Here is a 15,813-nt window from a genome sequence, read left to right as displayed (position 1 = left end):
AGAGAGAGAGAGAGAGAGAGAGAGAGAGAGAGAGAGAGAGAGAGAGAGAGAGAGAGAGAGCGAGAGCTTGGGCACTGGTAGGGGGAAAGCCAGAGAACCAGAGAAGATGCTAACAGTGGCCAGGAGCAGCTGTCATTTAAGTGTAGAGGGCCAGGATTACCTGGCCCCTTCCTTCCTGCATCTCTCCCTCTGCAGGCTTGTACAGAAGGCAGAGCTGGTTCGGCTGTCCCAGACCCTGAGCTTAGTGCCCCGTCTACACTGGCTGCTGGTGGAGGACGCTGAGAGCCCTACCCCGCTGGTCTCGGGGCTGTTGGCTGCCTCTGGTCTCCTCTTCACACACCTGGCTGTCCTTACCCCCAAGGCTCAGCGGCTTAGGGAAGGTGAGCCAGGCTGGGTACGACCCCGAGGAGTGGAGCAGCGCAACAAGGCCCTCGACTGGCTCCGAGGAAAAGGGGGTGCTGTCGGCGGGGAGAAGGACCCACCACCACCAGGGACCCAAGGAGTCGTGTATTTTGCTGACGATGACAACACCTACAGCCGGGAGCTCTTTAACGAGGTGAGCCCCGGGATAAAGATGGAGAAAGAACCAGGTGGGACCAGCTTCCTTCTTTCTCTTACTAGTGTTGATGTGGGTTGGTGGGTGAAGATGAGGAATGGTAGGGGAGGGGTGTCAATAAACAAATAGTTCTTTTCCTAGGACCACCCCTCTCTGTTTCTTCTCTCATCTCCATCAGATGCGTTGGACTCGTGGTGTCTCAGTGTGGCCTGTGGGGCTGGTGGGCGGCCTGCGATTTGAGGGTCCTCAGGTACAAGATGGCCGAGTTGTGGGTTTCCACACAGCATGGGAACCCAACAGGCCCTTTCCCCTGGACATGGCGGGATTTGCAGTTGCCTTGCCCCTGCTGTTGGCTAAGCCCAATGCCCAGTTTGATGCTACTGCACCCCGGGGCCACCTGGAAAGTAGTCTCTTGAGCCATCTTGTAGATCCCAAGGACCTGGAGCCACGGGCTGCCAACTGTACTCAGGTAAGAGGCTGGAGAAACACTCTAGGATGAGCAGCTAACAGAAGCGGGAATGGGAACCAGGAGAAACCCTCCAGATCTCTGACCAACTTTGCTTTCACTCTATTGAAAAGGCTACTGAGAGTCAGGGTAGGGCGCCTGCTATTTCATCTTACAGACTTCTGTGCACCCATGTGTATATCAGAGAGACAGTAACAAAGCCCCATTTCAGAGGCAGTAAAGTTCTCCTACCCCAGTGTTTTATACATTGTGTACCAATGCTGAGTGTAGAAGAGATGGGGTGGAATCCATTTTAGATCACATGCCCCAGAGCCCTGGTTATGGCTGGTCCTGACCCTAAACCTTCCTTCACAGGTACTGGTATGGCATACCCGGACAGAGAAACCTAAGATGAAGCAGGAGGAGCAGCTACAACGGCAGGGCCAGGGCTCAGACCCAGCCATTGAGGTGTGATGGCAACCTCACTCTGATTTCTACCTTATTTTAGTCACATATCTTGTGGGACTGGGCTCCAGGCCAACTCAGGATGTGGCTTTTTTTTTTAAGACCTGACCCCTCAGAACCAGAGGCAGCCCCTCCAACCACAGGGTGTGGCCCAGTTGCTTCCCTCCCTTCCCCCAGCCTGCCATGTGGCACTGCCCACAGGCTGGGGACAAGCAACTTCTGTAGTGAGCCAGGTCAGCCCCATCTGGGGTGGAGCAGGACAGATGGACTCAGGAGGGAGGGTAGCTGAGGGAACTGGGTAACTTATTGGGGACAAGCATGCAGTGGGGGGCTAGAGGAGCTGGGCTGGACCCTCCCCACCTGAGCATGCGGATCCCCTTCCTACCTCTAGAATAAAGAATCTCAACCTGGAGGGGCTTCATGTTTCCCTTCACTTGGCAAACCTGCTTGCTGGTCTTTGATACCAAGAGATCAGATAGATAATAGATACCTCTACCTACACAGTCCTTCGGGCTCCCATCCCTTGACGAGAGGGGGGGGGGGTGCAGAGAGAGAGAGAGAGAGAGCACGAGAGAGAGCGCGAGAGAGAGCACAGTGACTTCTGTCTGCAAACTTTATTGTAGAATCTGTATACTAGAAACAGTCTCCAGTCCTTTGGCTGTCACTTCCCTGTCACCCTCATCATCTGTTCTCAACCTTGGTGGTTTCCATGGCAATGGCTGGGCTCCAGGACACCTGGACTTCTCAACCCAGTCCAGCTCTGATTGCTCTGACTCCTATAATCCCAGGAACCTCTCCTTCCCTGAGCCTGAGTAAAGCATTGAAAGTTTTCCATATTTGTCCATCTTTCCCCATCCCACCCCCACCCCTCAGGTTTCTAGGCCTCAGCGAGAACTTCCTTGGGAGGTTCTTCATCTGGCGGGGCCTCCTCAGGTGCTGGCTTGTGGGCAAGCCCTCCCTGTAGCCATGCAGTTTTCAGTATGTCTTTCAGCCCACCAGGAAAAAGGTAGCCCTGGGTCTCTCCTTCCCCATCAATGACTCCTCCGAGGCCCTCCAGTGCTGTCTGCAAATACCGCAAACCAAGGAGCACTAGAACCTGTGGGGAGGAAGCAAGTGGAAAGGGTGATTGTCAGTGGATTTGGGGCCACAGGGCTGAAAGTAGGAGGAGTCAGGGCCCTTGGCTGACTGACCTGCAGCAATAAGGTGACAGCCAGAACACTTCCCAGAGTGCCTGACAAACCCTGCAGGTGCTCCAGCAGCACTTCATGGCACCCTTGGGCCCAGAGGTTTAGGTTGGGCTGCCGAGGATCGAAGAGCGGATGGGCATAGGGGTCTGAGAGTTGGCTTTGCAGGCAAGGCCGGGGTGAGTGGGGATTACAACAGGAGAAGGGGACTCCATCAATCAGATATAAACCTTCCACGTTGCTCTGGATCCGGCTGCAAAGGCATAGACAAGATAGTTAGGTGGCTGCAGATAGAGGCGCATCGGAGAGCAAGGGGAGATGAAAAAATGATTATAAAACATTTACTGAGTGCTTTACTATCCAAGCTTGCATAATTCATTTATCTCCACAACTCTGTAAGATAGGAACCTGTTGGGAAGGTAAAGACAGGTATAGTTATCTCTATTTTGCAGATGAGGAATGGGCCCACAGTGGTTTGGCAACATGCCCTGGGCTGATAAATAGAATTATAATCCATTCTCTCAGCCACTGTGCTCTATTTATCGCGTGTTTGGGTAAGAATTTCAAGACAAAGGATGGAGTCTAAGGAGGAGGAGAAAGAAAAAAGAGAAGCAAATCAATCACTTACTCAACCACATCTTGGTCATTGGGGTCCAGGTAGCGGTTGCTGACCCATTGAACACCAAACCAATCCTTGTAGCCATGGCGCCCGCAGCAGTGGTACCTCAACTGCAACTCATCCATCAGACGTTTGGCCTGACAGTGTCCAGGCACCTCTGTGTCCTTGTAGTGACCCAAGGCAGCCTCCAGGCCCTCCTCCAGTCCATGGTGGAGACTTACAGGCAAAGCCAGGGCTAGCCCCAGGGCAAAAGTCAGCAGCCCCCCACCTGCAGCAGTGCCAACCGCTAGCAGTGGAGTCAGGACCCCTCGCCAGGGAGGGTACTGAGCTGCATCCAGACTCGCCCGGCTGGCTCCTGCGCCTCCTAGCCCTGTGCCTAGAGCCACCGCTCCTGCTGCCAGGGCAGTTTGGGGCAGGGCAGGGAATGAGCAAGAGGGAGCCAGGAAGGTGCCAAGATGCCACAGCTGTACCAGGAGGTACCCGCTACAGAGGAGGGTGAGGCCACCGACCAGTGCCAGCAGCCAGGAGAGGAGCCAGATCCCCTGTGCCAAACGGATACGGAGTTGGAGGGGCAGCACCACGGGCAGCACCGGCGCCATCTCCCATCTCTGCCCAAGGGAGTGAGGAGCCGTCGGGGCTTGGGGTTGGCTAGGGCAGGCAGGATGCTGAGTCAGCCCAGCCTGGCTTCAATAGAGCTAATGCCACCCTGACCCCAATACCCTGGACATCCTTCCACTCCAGCCTTAATAACCCTCTGCCAGCCCCGATTCAGGATGCTTCTTAGCCTTGCCCTTTAGGAAAGGGCCCGCCCCCAGGCTGAAAGCCCATTTCGTGACCCCGCCCTGCCCTTTCGCGGAAGTGAGAGTTTGGTACGCTGGGCTCCAGGCTTAGAGACCCAGATCTCAGGCCCTGCGTCCCCTCCCAGGTCCTCTGGGAGCCTGGGGGCCGGAAGCCGGGCTGGAGCCTGGCGGGGTGAAAGGTCAGCCGTGTGTCCCCCGCCTCCGGCCAGAGCCTCAGGTCCCGGACAGGGAAGGGTTACCTGGCGGCCCGCCCCCACTCCGGCCCGCCCCCCTCCCGCGCTTGCTGGCGACTCCCGGTCCCGCGCCTGTTTGTGCTGCGGCGCAGGGGCTCCGGACGGCCCTGTCACCGCACCCCGGGAGCCCACCCCGGGAGAGTAAGAAGTCCGGTTCCACAGCGCCCTCTCCAAGTCCTGTCCCCACGCTCAACAGCGCCCCCGAGGGGTGGCACGGCTCCCCTCCGCGCGCGCCCGAGTGCTTCCTTCCCCTCTCCCCAGCCATGGCCCCCGCGGTTTAGACGCCTCCGACGACGCCGCTCGGAGCAACGCGGGGGCCGGATGGACGGGTCTGCGGGGCCCGGTGAGTACGGGACGGGGCGGGCGGCGTGGCCTGGATTCCCTGAGCGCCAGCCCGACGGGCACTGCCAGTGCTGGACCGCTGTCTAGTAGCGTGCTCGCGTGCTCCTGCGCCCCGGAGGTTCTGAGCATCCTCCTCAGTTCTTCAGGTTGTCCAATTCTAGTTCCTAGGAACCCGCCACTGTCATTTTGGACTTCCTTAATGCCATTCTACTCCTTGGTTCTCTGTGTCCCTCTAAGTTTCCCTGATCACTGTGTCACACTGGGCCTCTTCCTCGGGAATTCCGGGTCTTTTTATTTCTGGCGTCCACAGTTACCTTGGGATGTACACCGTAACAACTCTCCACTGATATTCTGTACACTCACCAGATTGTGTTCCTTACACCCTGACCTCTCAGTCTGACTTTACTGTCCAGTTCACTTTCCTGTGTCTCTAGCTTGTTGGCTGTGTTTGCATTTGGTAGAGACTTGAGCTTGCTGGTGGGGTGAGAGGGCTGTGGTTTCTCACCAGAATTGCTCCTGCCTCTCTCTCCGGCTCCCACATACCTCGGCAGTATTCCATGTTTCCCCCCTGGTACTCCATGTCTTTGTGGAGGCAGAGACAGCAGCAGCAAGAGTTTTGCCAGGCTCATTTCCTGTCCTGCTAGGAGGAGACTCTTGATCCTCTACCATCTCCATCCATCTCTTCCCCTCTGGATGAGCTTTCAAGCTTTAGACTGCTTGAGAGGGTCAGGTCTATTGAATGGTGGTGTTGTAACATTGGGAGGGAGGACAGAACCAACTTCACCCTCCAGATAGCGGCACTTTTCTGAGTGCTTCTTGCCCCCTTTCCCAGGTGAGGGCCCTGCTCATGAGACCCTGCAGACCCTGAGCCAGCGGCTTCGGGTGCAGGAAGAAGAGATGGAACTGGTAAAGGCAGCCTTGGCAGAAGCCCTTCGCCTGCTGCGGCTGCATGGCCCCACTACAACCCTGCAGGGCTCTGGCATATCAGCTCCCACGAGGAACAGGTACACATGCCAGGACACACAGTCTTCCTTCCTGGGAACTTTGGGGCATCAGGTTAATTTGTTGTCTCCCCATCAGCATTACAGTCCCTCCAGGACTGCCACCTACATGCAGCCCTTCCTTGGTGAGCCGAGGCACCCAAACAGAAGAAGAATTGGAGATGGAGCCATCCTCTGGACCCCCTGGTCTGAGCAATGGGCCTCCAGCTCTTCAGGGGGGCAGTGAAGAGCCTAGTGGGACGCAGTCTGAAGGAGGGTGCAGCAGCAGCAGTGGGGCAGGCTCCCCTGGACCCCCAGGAATCCTCAGGCCTGTGCAGCCCCTTCAGCGTTCAGACACGTAGGTGTCCTGTGGTGGTAGCTAGGATGGATGGGAAGTCTGGGAAGCAGGCTTGATTTTTCACTTCTTCATTCTGCTCTACCAGGCCCCGAAGAAATTCCTCCTCCTCCTCATCCCCCTCAGAGCGGCCCAGGCAGAAACTCTCTAGGAAGGCAGCTTCCTCAGCTAACCTACTATTGCGGTCAGGGAGCACAGAGAGGTGGGTAAGCCTTCCTTTCCTCCTTTAACTTGGTGTACCCCAGGCCTGGCTTCTTGACTTACTCCATTCCTGGGTGGGGTGAGTGACCTCATTACCCAACAGGAAGAAAGAAACAAAACATTCCTTGGGACTCCTGCAGTGTTCTGGGCCCTGGGCTAAAATTCTCCTCCATGTCATTCAGGCCCTGTAATGTCTTTGGTGAATAGGTGGTCTCTCATGCTTTCCATTGCACAGGTGAAACAGGCTCAGAGAGGGTAATCAGTTGCCTCAGGTCACAGAGTCAAATTCTGAACCTGATTTTTCCGGATTCTAGTTCTGCAGACATTTTCATATTACTACATACATTTCAAAATTCTAGGAGCTAAAAGCTCTGATGACATTTTACTTATTTAGTTGGGACAGGTCTCATACCATAGCCTGGGCTAGCTTAGAATTTACTTTGTAGTCCAGGCTGGCCTAAAAGGTATGGTAGTCTTTTCTTGGCCTCCAGGGTGTTGGGAAGATACCTGGCAGCTCTGGTGCTCTTTCACAGATGGCTGTCCACAGAGCTGCAGCTGATCTTCATTCCCTACAATGCCCTGCTCTGCCTACTCCTCTAACATAAGGACATCCTAGCACCGGGAGCCTGCTGGTTGTGGGGTTACTGTCTTAGTGGACCTGAAGGTCCAGCTCAGCCTTGTCCTTTCTCACCATCTACTCTGTTCTCCGAAGAGCTGTTGTCAGCTTATCATATAGTGACAGTGACCTCTGGAATTCACTGTCATTTTCCTTTTGGGAGATTTTGCCTACCTTCCAGATTCCTGAAAGGTAGGGCTGGTCTATATTCTGGCCTCATTTTACAAATGTGGAAATAAAAAGGTTGGTAGAGGCCTAGAAGAAAGGCCACAGGCTATAGTTTCATGGTTCTGTACTCTCTCTCACCTTTATATTGCCTTCTTTCTCTTCTTTCCTTCCTTCCTTCTTTCCCTCCTTTCTTCCTTCTTTCCCTTCCTTCCTTCCTTCCTTCCTTCCTTCCTTCCTTTCTTTCTTTCAACTAAAATCCCTCGTCTCTCTAGAGCCCTGTGTTCTGACAGTGACCCCACACCAGCAGGCTGACTGGAAGGAAACGTCTATCAGTATCTTGTCCCACCCCTCTCAGGTCTTGACACTTGGCCCTGGTCTTATACTTTTACCTCTTCTCAATAGCCGGGGGAACAAAGACCCCCTGTCCAGTCCTGGGGGTCCCGGATCTCGGAGGAGCAATTATAACTTAGGTATGTACAGAGAGGCGGAGGGAAGAACTTGCATGATGCAATTAGAGTCTAGGCTAAAACCCTAGGAACTACTTCGGGGAAATCTGTCAGATATGGTGGGTTTGCTGCTCTGGCCTTTGGGAAGGGAGGCTAACTTCTCTGCCTTTCTCTGTAGAAGGCATTTCTGTGAAGATGTTCCTTCGTGGCCGTCCCATCACCATGTACATTCCATCTGGCATCCGAAGTCTTGAGGAACTGCCCAGTGGCCCACCCCCGGAGACCCTGAGCCTTGACTGGGTGTATCCTATTCAGTTCCATGGGAATCACCCCTTCCCATGATGGGTCCCCTTCCTTCTTTGCAATTTCTTTCTGTGTGTGGGGGGACAAGGAATTCCATGAATTACCCCATACCACCCCAACGTGGATGATAATGCCAAGTAGGAGCTTTCCTGTTTTCATGTTCCCTCTTCCTGTCCTTGGTCTGGTCCTTTCCTTGACCATGATCCCCAACACAGTTATGGGTACAGGGGTCGTGATTCTCGCTCTAATCTGTTTGTGCTGCGCTCTGGGGAGGTGGTCTACTTTATTGCCTGTGTAGTGGTGCTGTACCGGCCTGGGGGAGGCCCAGGGGGTCCTGGAGGTGGCGGCCAGAGACATTACCGGGGTCACACAGACTGCGTTCGATGGTGAGGGTCTTGGGGTCTGGGGATTGTGGGCTTGACAGGAAGAGGGTCTGACTATGGGTGGAAGGGTAGCAAAGACAGTTGCCTTGCGGCATCTTAAGCAAGGAAAACATGTTTTCGGTGGTCTTGAGAGAGACCCTTTTCCTAGAGTTCTCTTCTCCTTCCTTAGCCTTGCTGTTCACCCTGATGGTGTTCGTGTAGCCTCAGGACAGACAGCTGGAGTGGACAAGGACGGAAAGGTAAAAGTCAACCCAGAATATTGAGCAGATAGGATGAGCTAACAGGTCATTTTTTCTTCATAGTTCTGTCTCCTTCTCTTCCACTAGCCCCTGCAGCCCGTGGTTCATATCTGGGACTCAGAAACACTCCTGAAACTGCAGGAGATTGGCCTGGGTGCCTTTGAGCGTGGTGTGGGGGCCTTGGCCTTTTCAGCAGCGGTGAGCTGAGCACAAAGCTTCCAGATCTTGTTTGTTTGTTTGTTTGTTGTTTTTGTTTTTTGAGACAGGGTTTCTCTATGTGTAGCCCTGGCTGTCCTGGAGCTCAGTTTGTAGACCAGACTGGCCTCGAACTCACAGGGATCCACCTACCTCTGCTTTCCAAGTGCTGGGATTAAAGATGTGTTCCATCATACCTGGCTGTTTGTTTTTTAAGGCAGGGTCTCACATACCTTAGGTTGGCCTCTCTAACTCAGTATGCAGATAAGGATGTTTTTGAACTCTTGATCCTTTGTCTCTACCCAACAATTGTTATTGGCATGTGCCACCATAGCTGGCTAGACCCTTATTCTTGCTCAGGACACCACTCTTTGATTTTACCAGGAAGCCTGAGGAAGGTCTGGTGTTCTGGGCTCACACAGACAGTTCTCCTGAGAAAAAGACATGTCAACTTCTTTTGCCCTCCTAGCCTGTGATAGAATCTCTGTCTAACAACAGGCATGTCCAGACCTCCAGATCTCCAGACCTCACAGTGCTATGTCTCATCCGCAGGATCAAGGTGCTTTTCTTTGTGTGGTGGATGATTCCAATGAGCACATGCTGTCAGTGTGGGACTGTAGCCGGGGAGTGAAGCTGGCTGAGATCAAGGTGAGGAGCCTAGGTGGCTTGATGGTTTCTGAACCTGGGGTAGGGTGGGAATGGTGGAATAGACAGTTCCAGGTTTACTTATACATACACTTCCAATTCAGGCAAACTCTCAGTTCTCTCAGCTTTTGTTTCTCCATCTGTGCATTGGAAATCACAGAACTACAGAAGTTCTAATGGGCACTATAATTTTTTTAGGGGATCAGCTTCCCCTTGCAATGTTGAGGTTCAAACCAGGGCCTTTAATATGACAGGCAGGCATTCTACCATTGCTTTATACCTTCAGCCTTAACCAGAGCCTTGAAGGAAGAATTATCTTGGGGTGTCAGGCCTCTTGTAGATCAGCTGTTAGGAAGCAGATTGAGTTACAACGTAGACTTTGGTAGCACAAGCGTATAATCCCAGCTACTCTGGAGATGGAGCAGAAGGAAAGAAGGCTGAGGAGATAGCCCAATAGTGTGCTAACACAGCACACACACTATGCTTATACAACACCCACAAGGCCTTAAACTCAATCTCAATATGGCAATAGAAGTAAATGGAAAAACATGGGCAGAGGTGGCCTTTAATCTCAGCACTCAGGAGGCAGAGGCAGGTGGATCTCTGTGAGTTCAAGGTCAACCTGGTCTACAGAGCGAGTGAGTGCCAAGATAGCCAGGGATACAGAGAAGCCCTGTCTCATGAAAAAAAAAAAAAAATCGAAGAGTCAAGTGTTGGATGTAGTAGTTCATGACTGTAATTCCAGCACTTGGAACGAAGAAGCAGGATCATGGAGAGTCCTAGGCAGGACGGTCTGTACAGTAAGTTGTCAACAAAGAAGAGCAAAGCAAAAAACAAAAGAGCCGCTTGTACTGGTGCATATCTATAAACTTAGCACTTGGGAAGTGGAGGCAGGAGAATTAGGAGTCCAAAGTTCATCCTCAGCTGGCTACACTGGCAGTTCTAGGACAACCAGGGGGACATGAAACTCTGTCACAAGAAACAAACCAAAACAGGGCAGTGGTGGCACACATCTTTAATCCTAGCCCTTGAGGCAGAGGTAGGCAGATCTCTGAGTTTGAGAACACCTTGGTCTACAAAGTGAGTTCCAGGACAGCCAGGGCTACACAGAGAAACCCTGTCTCAAAACAAACAAACAAACAAAAAACAAAACAAGAGAAAGAAAGAAAGAAAGATAGATAGATAGACAGACAGACAGATAGACAGATAGAAAGAAAGAACAAAAGAAAGAAACAAGAAAAACATCAAAGACAATGAAGGTGCTCAGGACTTAGGGTGGCTGAATCAAGTGTCTTCCTTTCTTCAGAGTACAAATGACTCAGTCCTCGCCGTTGGCTTCAGCCCTCGTGACAGCAGCTGTATTGTCACCAGTGGAAAATCTCATGTCCACTTTTGGAATTGGAGTGGTGGAACAGGGGTTCCTGGGAATGGGATCCTCGCCCGGAAGCAGGGTGTTTTTGGGGTGAGGTGTGGATGGGTGAGGCAGTAGGGAGGGAAGTGGGGCTGAGTACTGAGTGCTGCCCCAGCACCCCTAACTGTCCTGTGATATCTGTAGATTCTAATGCACCCCAGCACCCCCAACTGTCCTGTGACACCTGTTCTCTGCCCTCTCCAGAAATACAAGAAACCCAAGTTTATCCCTTGCTTTGTGTTCCTCCCCGATGGAAATATTCTCACTGGAGACTCTGAGGGGAACATTCTTACCTGGGGTCGAAGTGTCTCTGATTCCAAGACCCCAGGCAGGGGTGGAGCCAAAGGTATGTGGTTAGGGCTGACATTTAGGATGTTTGTATCTCAGAAATTCTGTGGGAACAGAGCAGAGGGTTTCCTTTTTACCTTGAGAACTGATGAATTCCCTGGGGAGCTGGTCTAGGAAGGTGGGGAGACATATAGTAAAGGAGAGAAGGCTAGGGATGGGAGTTTGTTAAATCTCAGGTTCAAAGTTCCAAGTGTTTTGTTTTTGTTTTTTTCTTTTTTTTTTTTTTTTTGGCTTTTTGAGACAGGGTTTCTCTGTATAGCCCTGGCTATCCTAGAACTCACTCTGTAGACTAGGCTGGCCTCGAACTCAGAAATCCGCCTGCCTCTGCCTCCCAAGTGCTGGGATTAAAGGCGTGTGCCACCACCGCCCGGCTTGTTTTTGCTATTTTTTTTTTTTGACACTATTACTATGAGCTGAATTGGCAGTCACAAGGCTTAGAGTCTTCTGTGGGTGCTCAGTAGCTGGAGCTATTCTGTGTTGTGATGCTCTAAGCTGCTCCTTTCCCTACTTACTGCAACTCTAAGAGCATGACTTAACCTAGACTTTACCAACAGAGACCTACACAATCGTGGCCCAGGCCCATGCTCATGAGGGGTCCATCTTTGCCCTGTGTCTCCGACGGGATGGGACAGTACTGAGTGGTGGTGGGCGGGACCGACGGCTGGTACAGTGGGGGCCTGGGTTGGTGGCCCTCCAGGAGGCTGAGGTAAGAGATGGGCTGGGGTCAAGGAAGGGATGGGGCGAGGAATGGTCAGTATGCTTTTGACATTCTGTTACTACTCTGTAGATTCCAGAACACTTTGGAGCTGTGAGGGCCATTGCTGAAGGGCTTGGCTCTGAGCTGCTGGTGGGAACCACAAAGAACGCATTACTGAGGGGAGATCTGGCTCAGGGCTTCTCCCCTGTTATCCAGGTTTGGAAGCCAAAAGCCAGGGGAAGTAGGGAAGGGAGTTTGGAGAAGAGCAGTGGTAACCCTTTTCTGTTGTAGGGCCACACTGATGAGCTCTGGGGACTGTGTACACATCCCTCCCAGAACCGCTTCCTCACCTGTGGCCATGACCGGCAGCTCTGCCTGTGGGATGGGGAAGGCCACGCACTGGCCTGGAGCATGGACCTAAAGGTAGAGCAAGCTGCCCTGAGTCCACCACCTACACCTGCTCTCACTCCCTAATATTGCCGACCCTTCTGTGTCTGGGACAACCGATTGTATTGTGAATTCCGTATAGACTTGTAAAAGTGCCATTGCTGCTGCCTCAGGCCTCATTTTGGTTCATCGGCAGCACTGCTAGGTGTTTTCAGTGTCTTCCCCACTAGGATCTATCCCAGGTCTCTCATGCCTCCTTTTCTCTGGTTGCCTTGGGATGATCCTTTGAAGTTACTGAGATGACAAAGTGTCCATCCATCCAACTTCTCTTACTAGAAAGCCATCTTCTTTTATTAAACTTTATCTTTAATTGACATTTACATACATACTCAGTTTTGACTGTGACCCAGACCCTTTCTTCCCCCAACCTCCTGACCCCTTTCCTTTGAATCTTCATGTCTCTAGTATTTCCCCTTATACTTTTATGTGTGTTGTACTATCCCTTCCCCCACCCCATCCTTTGAAGCCTCTCCTGATCTCACGGGCCCCTTAGAAATAAAATTTCTTGAATTTACCTTCTTTTTTTCCCAGGAGACGGGTCTATGTGCTGACTTCCACCCAAGTGGGGCAGTGGTGGTTGTAGGACTGAACACCGGGAGGTGAGAGAACACCAGACCGCCTACTCCTATGAAGAAATGCAAGGAAGTCTAGGAAGGGTTCTTGGTAACAGGGGAAGGGACAAGAGGTGACCAAGGCTAACAAAAGTACTGAACTATACCTTTTCATGTTCGGTGCCTCTTTGTAGCCCAGGCCTCCCCTCCCCTGTTGTCACCAAGTCTTCCCTGTCTATATCTTCAGTCTGGGAGCAGGATGGGGTGGCAGCTCCGGATGGGGAAGCAGTGGGACTAGGAGGGGTGGATGTGGGTGGCCGCACAGGGAAGTGACAGGCTTACTGACTCCACAAGGTTTCTGTGGCTGACCTGGTCTGCAGTTGCTGACTTCTTTCTCAGGAGGCATCAGAAGCCCCTCAGCTTTTATATGTCCTTAGCCTCTTCCCATTGCCCAGCCTCAGAGTGCAGTAGAGGCCTCCTTCCAGATGTCACAGCCTTTCTGATGTTTTCTGTCTCCTCACTGACTCTTTGCTCAGAGCCTCCCTGGGGGTGGGCTCACATCCTGCCCTCTTGCTTCCTTCCCTTCTCCCTTTCAGGTGGTTGGTTTTGGACACAGAGACCAGAGAGGTTGTGTCTGATGTCACTGATGGCAATGAACAGCTCTCAGTTGTCCGGTACAGCCCAGGTGGGAGCCACCCCCGCCCTGGACCTGGGTCCTGTTCTGGCTCTTCTTTGTCTGAATAAGTTTCTTTGTAGATGGGTTGTACCTGGCTATTGGTTCCCATGACAACATGATCTACATCTATAGTGTTTCCAGTTGTGGCACTAAGTCCAGCCGCTTTGGCAGATGTGTGGTAAGGACCCTGGGGTGGAAGGTGGGATTTGTTAACTGCGGGCACAGTAACAGGGGTTTGAGGCCTTAAGGGCTGGTCTGGGGATGGGAAATGGTAGCCATCTTGTCAAATTCTTGACTCTTGTTCCCCAGGGGCACTCCAGTTTTATCACTCACCTTGACTGGTCCAAGGATGGGAATTTCATCATGTCCAATTCTGGGGATTATGAGATTCTTTACTGTGAGTGGCAGGGAGATTGGGATAATTTATTTTATTATTTTTTTGTATTAGGCTGGCTTAGAATTTTCTATGTGGCCCATACTGTTTTTGCATTTGTCACTCTCCTAGTTATGTCTCCTAAGAAATTATATGGGTGCTGACAGGGGGCGTCTAGTCAGGAGGGATGATGGTATTAGAGGAGCATCAAGCAGAAGGGCTGATGTGGAAGGAAATGGAACTGGAATTGTACATATAGGAACAATCCAGTAAGTAGGTAAACTACAGTTCCACACTTTTCCAACAAGAACTCAAAGGAGTTGAAAAATGGACCAGGCAATCCCTGAACTTGGGAGGCAGAGGTAGGTGGTTGGATCTTTATGAGTTCAAAGCCAGCCTGGTCTACATAGTGAGTTCCAGGCCAGCCAAGGCTGCATAGGAAGACAGTGCCTCAAAATACAAAACAAAGGAAAAAGAATGATGCACTAAGAAGATATTGCTTTGGGATGGCTTCTTAGGGCAAGTGTGGTGGGGCTGCCTTATTCTGGAAGGAGAAACTGATGAGAAACTGTTAGTACTTTACCCAGAGGTTGAGGCAGGAATGGAAAGTTCCAGGTATGTCTAGGCTAGATTCTCTGTTTCTGAGACAGGGTTTCTTCTGTCACCTGGTTGTCTTGGAACTCACTATGTAGACCAGGGTAGCCTCCAACTCAGAGATCTGTCTGCCCCTCTAGTACTGGGGTTAAAGGTGTGTACCACCATGCAGGGCTATCTTAAAGCCAAACGAAGTCAAACAACTTCAGTGAGAATTTAGGAAGCACATAGTGGGGTTCATAATGGACAATATACCTATGATCAGTTCACATTCTCAACTGAGGAAAGAATGACAGCTGAGTAGGGCCATTTCTACCTAGGGGATGTGGCTGGAGGCTGCAAACTACTAAGGAATCGCTATGACAGCAGAGACCGGGAGTGGGCTACCTATACCTGTGTGCTGGGCTTCCACGTCTATGGTGAGCCAGGATCCGGAACCCCTTAGGAGGGCTGGGGAAACAAGGAGGAACCCATTCTGGGCTCAGTATACTGGGTGTATGCCACCTCGGGGTGGGGATAATAGCGGCAAATCCAGGGTAGGAGGCCCCTTGGGACTGGAAGGATTGTTTGGAGCTCAGTGGCAACCTGAAAACCTGAAACACTGCAGCTCTAGGTTGTGGGTAGCAGCCTGGCTCAGGCCACCTGTTGTGTTAGGTGTGTGGCCTGATGGCTCTGATGGGACAGACATCAACTCCCTTTGTCGCTCCCACAATGAACGGGTGGTGGCTGTGGCAGACGACTTCTGCAAAGTGCACCTCTTTCAGTACCCATGCGCTCGAGCCAAGGTGAGGCCTCCGTGGACCATTGGGCCCAGGTGGGTAGGTTTGGGACCCTGCCATTGCTACAGCTGTTCTTTTTTTCTCATCTAGGCGCCAAGTCGTATGTATTCAGGCCATGGCAGCCATGTGACTAGTGTCCGGTTCACACACGACGACTCATACCTTGTCTCCTTAGGTGGCAAGGATGCTAGCATCTTTCAGTGGCGAGTGCTGGGATCAGGGAGCTCTGGGCCCGCCCCTGCCACACCATCTAGAACTCCCTCTCTGTCCCCTGCCTCCTCCCTGGACGTGTGATTGATGCTGGATGATCTTGTCCCTCTGGTACTGTGGTCTGGCCCCACCCTGGCCGCAACCCCTAGGACCAATGACAGTCTTTACCTGGGCTGGCTTTTTCTTTGACTTAATACATTCCCAATTGCGTATTTTCCTGGAAGGGCGAACCACCCCATTGCACACATGATAACAGACTTACTGGCTGAGCCGGGCAACCCAGCTCCAACACCCTCTGCCCGGTGAGGGGCAATAAAAAGAAAAAAGTCACTGCCTGGTGCTTTTGTGCGGCGGGTCCCTCAGGGGCCCAGTTGTGTTAGGATGAAAGAAAAAAGTACAGGGCGGGAAGAGAAAAGGAAGCTCAGACCAAATATGTAAATAACAGGCAAAGCAGTTTGCAAATAATCTCAAGAAGAGTGAGGCCGCGCGCGCGCGGCTTTCGACGCCACTGTCGGGGAGCTGCTAGGACTCATGGTGCAGAGAGTTAATTCC

At 52.1% G+C, this 15,813-nt stretch overlaps 3 protein-coding genes across 3 annotated transcripts in view; 2 read left to right on the top strand and 1 right to left on the bottom strand.

Annotated features, from left to right (window-relative positions):
- Positions 1–1,908, top strand: part of B3gat3 (beta-1,3-glucuronyltransferase 3) — a 7,334-nt gene extending 5,426 nt beyond the window's left edge. Inside the window, exons 3-5 of the mRNA XM_028777421.1 lie at positions 196–556; positions 735–1,025; positions 1,377–1,908. Of these exons, the coding sequence (XP_028633254.1) occupies positions 196–556; positions 735–1,025; positions 1,377–1,475 (751 nt within the window). The 3' untranslated portion in view covers positions 1,476–1,908. The remainder of the gene's footprint in view (positions 1–195; positions 557–734; positions 1,026–1,376) is intronic.
- Positions 1,909–2,065: 157 nt separating this feature from the next.
- Positions 2,066–4,257, bottom strand: Rom1 (retinal outer segment membrane protein 1). The gene is made up of 3 exons (XM_028777420.1): positions 3,279–4,257; positions 2,657–2,903; positions 2,066–2,562 (listed from the first exon to the last, which is right to left on the bottom strand). The coding sequence occupies exons 1-3, from the start codon at positions 3,866–3,868 to the stop codon at positions 2,344–2,346; spliced, it is 1,056 nt and encodes a 351-aa protein (XP_028633253.1). The 5' UTR covers positions 3,869–4,257; the 3' UTR covers positions 2,066–2,343.
- Positions 4,258–4,326: 69 nt separating this feature from the next.
- Positions 4,327–15,592, top strand: Eml3 (EMAP like 3). The gene is made up of 22 exons (XM_028777417.1): positions 4,327–4,645; positions 5,477–5,648; positions 5,725–5,982; positions 6,068–6,181; positions 7,367–7,434; positions 7,589–7,712; positions 7,929–8,099; positions 8,266–8,335; positions 8,423–8,533; positions 9,083–9,178; positions 10,482–10,637; positions 10,791–10,932; positions 11,489–11,640; positions 11,722–11,847; positions 11,923–12,054; positions 12,610–12,677; positions 13,226–13,314; positions 13,386–13,483; positions 13,615–13,702; positions 14,593–14,691; positions 14,927–15,057; positions 15,142–15,592. Exons 1-22 carry the CDS (start codon positions 4,624–4,626, stop codon positions 15,343–15,345), a joined length of 2,691 nt encoding a protein of 896 aa, XP_028633250.1. The 5' UTR covers positions 4,327–4,623; the 3' UTR covers positions 15,346–15,592.
- The last annotated feature ends 221 nt before the right edge of the window (positions 15,593–15,813 follow it).

This window comes from Grammomys surdaster, unplaced genomic scaffold (genome assembly GCF_004785775.1).
Source record: "Grammomys surdaster isolate TR1022 unplaced genomic scaffold, NIH_TR_1.0 310, whole genome shotgun sequence".
Taxonomy (NCBI): Eukaryota; Metazoa; Chordata; class Mammalia; order Rodentia; family Muridae; genus Grammomys; species Grammomys surdaster.
This window is presented reverse-complemented; position numbering and strand designations above follow the sequence as displayed.